This window comes from Solanum stenotomum, chromosome 4 (assembly GCF_019186545.1).
Source record: "Solanum stenotomum isolate F172 chromosome 4, ASM1918654v1, whole genome shotgun sequence".
In the NCBI taxonomy this organism is placed as follows: Eukaryota; Viridiplantae; Streptophyta; class Magnoliopsida; order Solanales; family Solanaceae; genus Solanum; species Solanum stenotomum.
The window spans coordinates 4,297,003-4,303,349 of record NC_064285.1 but is presented as its reverse complement, the minus strand read 5'-3'; the positions used below and the strand labels follow the sequence as shown (position 1 = coordinate 4,303,349).

The 6,347-nt window shown below is 27.6% G+C and overlaps 1 protein-coding gene across 1 annotated transcript; it reads left to right on the top strand.

Moving 5' to 3' along the window:
- Positions 1-768: 768 nt before the first annotated feature.
- LOC125863149 (branched-chain-amino-acid aminotransferase 2, chloroplastic-like) lies at positions 769-4,969 on the top strand. Its single transcript, XM_049543300.1, has 10 exons — positions 769-844; positions 1,001-1,059; positions 1,170-1,344; positions 1,438-1,614; positions 2,409-2,540; positions 2,652-2,750; positions 2,956-3,072; positions 3,577-3,672; positions 3,811-3,923; positions 4,846-4,969. The coding sequence occupies exons 1-10, from the start codon at positions 785-787 to the stop codon at positions 4,949-4,951; spliced, it is 1,134 nt and encodes a 377-aa protein (XP_049399257.1). The 5' UTR covers positions 769-784; the 3' UTR covers positions 4,952-4,969.
- Positions 4,970-6,347: the final 1,378 nt, after the last annotated feature.

Below are 6,347 nucleotides of genomic sequence, written 5' to 3'. Positions count from 1 at the left end.
CTTTGATTACTTATTATATTGTTTTAAATATGTAAATTTTTTTCAAAAATAAAATAAAAATTGTAGGTCTGAAATCATGATCAAAATAGAAAAAATTGAATTGTGGTACATAAATTGAGACGGAAGAAATATTATTTTGTGATTTTAGAAATATTATTAGACATAATATATAAACAAACACTCAAATTCAACTTCAGTTGGTAGGTAAGTAATACTCCAACTTTTAGAATGTATATTTGGAGACATATAATGGAGTACAAGTTTAATTTTAAAAGTCTTACCCACAAATATTATGATTTATTCAAGAGCTCTATATGCAAAAACAAATTTTCTTTAAATTTTATGTCTAGTCAAATAAAATCATATAAAAAGAAACGGGAGAAGTATAAGAATATTTTGCAATTCAACCCTTTTTCTTTCCCTTGATACCACACAAAACATAGGTTGATAAAAATATATATTAAAATTTAGTTGATAAATATATAATAAATGCATATTAATATATCTTGCGAGTATAATTCGATCGACTATTTGCATAAAAATCCAAAAAAAAATTTATTCATATTTACATCAAATCAATAAATTAAAATACACGCGATCTCCTCATGGGATTGTACTATCCTTAAACATAAAGTTTTCCCCATATTTTGGCCTTTTTTGTTTTTTTCTTTTCCAATATTCTATATATAGACTTGCTTTATTTTTTTCAAAATTATTAGATCTTTCCTATTTATATCTACTTTGACATTTACATCCTTCTTGTATTCTTCTTCTGCAATTAAACATGATTCAAAGAGCTGCATTTTTTCACAAATTAATTGAATCTTCTTCTCTACCATCAAAGGTTAGTCATCGTATTTTCGCGTTAAATATTTGACTAAACATGCTAATTCATTGTGATAATTGGTATGAACGTTATTAATTGTACATAGTTCAAGTCAGAAACAGTGAAAACACGTATATCGAGCTGACTAGAGATTTATGGTTATTGTGATTTTAGTTTGGAGCTAGGTACTCTACAGCTCAAGCCACAACTTTTATACAAACTATAGTACAAAGGTATGTTACATTTGATATTTTTTTATGCATTTTAGAGGAAATAACATATATATAATTGTTGAAAAAAAATCACTAATTTTGACTAGTATTATTTTTTTAATTGATGTTAGTGATGATGAGTCCAATATTGACATTGATTGGGAGAATCTTGGGTTTAATTTAATGCCAACTGATTTTATGTACCAAACAAAAAGTTGTGAAAATGGTCATTTCAAACAAGGCCAACTTAATCCCTATGGCAATATCCAATTAAGTCCCTCAGCTGGTGTGTTAAACTATGGACAGGTATTTCGTCGTTAATCTGTCGCTAAATTATGATAATATACCATTAAATAGAATTAGTGACGGATTTTATTGACGTAAATTTCATTGAAACAGGGTATTTTTGAAGGTACAAAAGCATATAGAAGAGATGATGGACGTTTATTTCTATTTCGTCCTAACCAAAATGCAATTAGAATGCAAATTGGTGCTGAAAGAATGTGCATGCCTTGTCCTTCAATTGATCAATTTTTGGATGCTGTGAAACAAACTGCTCTGGCTAATAAACGTTTTGTAATTTTTCTTTTACTTCAAACTTTATATTTTACTCTACAAAAAATAAAAATAAAACAAGAAATTAGTAACATACAACTTATGTTGCGGGGTTTATCAAAGAATCATGTTAGATAGGGGCTTTTTTGTTTTGTTGTTTCTTATGACCCCACTTAGAGGGCCATGGGACCGTTAATCATGTTGTAGTCAGGAGTGGAGCTAGAGTGTAGAAAGTGGATTAGGTAGTAATTTTGGTTAAATTCTTGTAATTGTCTTGAGAAATTTACGTAATATGCATAAATTATTGTAATTTAGAATTTAGTAATTCAAAGGGGCTAAAATCTTGAATTGATATGATTCAAATCTCGACTCTGCCTCTGACTCTAGTCACTTGGCCATAGTTCATCTACTAGATTTGTTTTCCTTGTCTCTCAAGGATACAACAGGTAGAGACAGGTAGGGCCGAGAGGTTCATCTGAAACTCATTTGGCCGAAAATTATGTTATTTATATATATGTTTAAAAATTACTTTTTATGTATATATATCGTTAGACACCCTGTGATTTCTTCATGTGCACCTCTTCATATTTTGAACCCCTTAGTGAAAAATCTAGTTGTGTCTTTGGGATACATTGCTACGAGCCTATTGAACATATATCTTGTTCAATAAGGTTGTAGTTATGAGCTATTTAACGATAGATTAGCCACAAAACTTGTAGCTAATTTCATTTATTTTTATTTTTTGATAGCTCTTTAGATTTATTTTGGAATTACTATTTAATAAAGTTGTTTATTTATTTATTGAATAAGTGTAGATTCCTCCTCATGGAAAAGGGTCTCTTTATATAAGGCCTTTGCTTATAGGAAGTGGACCAATTCTTGGTTTGGCTCCAGCACCAGAGTACACTTTCCTTGTCTATGCTTGTCCTGTTGGAAATTATTTCAAGGTTAGTCAAGTTTTTCAAATATATGATAAATATAGTTCGATCTGAAAGCAATAGGTGCACCTACATCCACTATTTTAATTTCTAGTAACATTTTTTGTGAGTTTCATGTAGGAAGGGACATCGTCATTGAACTTGTACGTTGAGGAAGACCTTCATCGCGCCTCGCGTGGTGGAGCTGGAGGTGTCAAAAGCATTACTAATTATGCCCCAGTAAAAAATAGTTTCCTTCAAACTTCATCTGTCTTATTATATGCGACACTAATAATATTACTGAGTCAAACTACTAAAGAACGTTAACATGTGCTCAATTCACATCGAATATTAAATACTTTGATTCTCGTATTCCGAACACCTTCGCGTAAAATGAGACAAAGATTATATATTTGAGATAATGTTATGTTATACATATGTGCAGGTTTTAAGAGCCATAAAAAGTGCAAAAGACAAAGGATTCTCAGATGTATTATACCTTGACTCTATAAATAAGAAATACATTGAAGAGGTCTCTTCTTGTAACATTTTCCTAGTGAAGGTACTTATTCCTAACATTAATTATCACATGATCAGTTAATTTTCGTTTCTCGAGAATCAAACTTTGACTAATACTTTAAAATAGGGGAAAATGTCTTGACATATATTCAAACTTTGACCGAAATTGTTATAATAATCCCAAACTTTGGGAAGGATCTATTACCCCCTGCACTATTTAATAGTGTATTTTAAAGATATATAAGTGTCCAGCTGGACATGATACTATTTATAATGATGCAATATTTATGATGTCCACGTGGATACCTATATATCTTTAAAATATACTATTAAATGGTGCAGGGGTAATAGGTCCTGCCCAAAGTATGAGATTGTTACAGCAATTTAGGTCAAAGTTTGAATATATTTTGAGCCCTTTTCCTTTTAAAATACAATCTTTCTTTGTACGTACGTATTATGAATAAATTATAACTTATTATACTTTTCATATAATTTTTGAATATCTACGTGTTGATTATAAATATTGAAAAACTGTATATATTCATAGGGAAATATCCTTTCAACTCCAACAACAAGTGGAACTATTCTTGAGGGAGTGACAAGAAAAAGTATTATGGAAATTGCACATGATCTTGGTTACCAGGTTTATTTTTTAATTTTAATTATTATTCAAGCAACTAATAAAGATATTAATTAATTTATTAAGTACAAATTAACTTGATATTAAAAAAAAAATCTATTTTTTTTATTTTAAAAAAAAATTGTTGCCAATGTGGTACAGGTTGAAGAACGTTTAATTGAAGTGGAGGAATTGAATAATGTTGATGAAGTATTTTGTACTGGAACTGCTGTTGGTATTGCTTCTGTAGGTAGCATCACTTATAAAGGCAAAAGGTACCAAAATAATTAAGTTAATTTGAAATAGTAAGTTTAGCATTTTATCCCTATTAATTATGAAGTGGATGAATTAAAAAAATGGTTTTCAAGAAGTTCTACCTTAATCAAAATTAATTAATTGAGGATATAATAGGTAAAAAAAATTGTCCTTTCTTGATCAGACAAGTAAAATGGGACAATTAAAAATGGATAATTGGACACATATGGTATTTTACGTATGTTATTTTGGCCAGAATGGTATTTTACATATATTATTTTATCTTTTTGAATATTTTTACCCTTTTAACTTTAATACCTTTTAACTAAAAAATGAAAAAAAGATTAGTTTATTTTAGAATAAAAAAATATTATAGATTTTTTAATTTTCTAGCCAAATTTTCTGGTCATTTAGCATTACCCTTTATATTTTTTCCTTTAATGTTTTTACTAGCTAGTACTCCCATTCTAAAAATAATAATAATTGATTTTCACTCAGATTCTTGTACTGAAACCTCGACTAAATTCTAAAAGCACTGTAGGGCATATTTATGAACAACGCTCCTAGCCCGAACCCATTCTAAATTAATTGCCATGCTTTGTGCTTTTTTGGGAAATTAATTTTATATTTATATATATATATATATATATATATATATATATATAGGAACTATGTAATATAATTTATTTCTCAAAAATAAAATATGACAACTAATTTGAGATAGAAAATAACAAATTAAATTCTTTGCAGAAAACTGACACTTCATTTAATAAAAAACATTTAACATGATCAATGCAAAGATAACGATGTGTCATGCATGCCAGTCAATTAGTACTTATTTTTCCTTTTTTCTATTTTATTTTCTTTATTTATTTTTATGCATAATTATATAAGTTAGTAATTTTCTTTTTTAATTTAAATTTTGTATTTTTTCTGTTACAGGATTGAGTACAAGGAAAAGCTAACAAGTAAGAAATTGTGCTCAAGATTAATTGAAATTCAAAGAGGTATTATTGAGGACAAGAGGGACTGGATCGTAGAGATTTAGGACCCGTTTTGTAGGAGGTATTAATCAAAATAGTTCATGGATTAAAACTTAGTTCAACAAAAACATTGTTTGGTTCCTGAACCTAATTCATGGTATAAAATTTAGTTTATAAAATATATATAGTATATATTTCAATTATATTGATAAATTAATTAGTTGAACGATATGTATTCATAACTCTCTCTAATTAATAGGAATAATTACGGCTTATTAATTATGGGTTAACTCCTTTTGGATAATTAATTTAGCCTGTAGATCGCTTGCGTGGATTGATCCGACCCATTTAAATGAGATAAAATAGGAGGAGTTTTCTAGAGAAATTAAAATAACTATCCAATAAACTGCGTACGTGACGGACAAGTGCAACAGTTAAGGAACAACTATATTATCTATTCTTCTGCCTATAAATCCATCTTTCAACATAAAAAGAATAAGCTTAAAAAATAGATTTCTCCCTACACTTTAATTTAAAAAAACGAAAAAAAGGTATTTAATTTGTGAAAAAACACTTTGTTTCTTAGTGACTCGAAATAGACTTTGAATTGTTTCTTTTGATAATAAAATCAATAACTTTTGCTTCGACTATTATAATGTACATAATTATTGTTCTTGCTCCATTAATTAATTATAATACAACTCCAAATTAAAGGGCCTAACCATTTCGAGCACAGATGACATGACTGCAAAATTCAAAGAAAGAGGTCCGTTTTATTCTCACCAAATGTTTACATTAAATTAAGGGAATGTAATTTAATAGTGATAAGTAAGTTAATGAAGTGAATACTATACATTAAGTAATTATGATTAAATAATGTTATTGTATATTTATACACATGACATGTATTTATTGATTAGATGTAAATATTTAGTGTCGATATGAATAAGATTTTACCTTCAAAGATGGAAAGAGATACATTAATTTGATATTTTAAACAGAAAAATTTAGATATTCAACAATTATACGAAAAGTACTATAAATTTTAATTTTTTACATATCAATATGATGAAAAAATACTTTATAAAATGTTTGTCAATTTTTTTTATAGTTTGACTCTAAAAAAATAAAACTATGATAATTAAAAGTGAACAAAAATAGTATTAAATTTATACATATATAGTAAATTTGCTAATATTAATACATTTTTTTTGAATAAAATCTATTAAATTAATCGAATTTACATGCAAAATACTAGATCCACCTACCCTTAACGTAAATGGTTATAGGGACAAAACAGACAACACAACGTGCATGAATCTAACTTTTTCTTCAAACATTTATTGCCTTTTAATGGTTATCTGATACTGATACTATGAAGGACTTATATATTTGTACTTTTTTTAATAAAAGAAAAGGGCTAAATTTAGCTTCTTGTTGTAAAACTAAAGTAAAACAAGA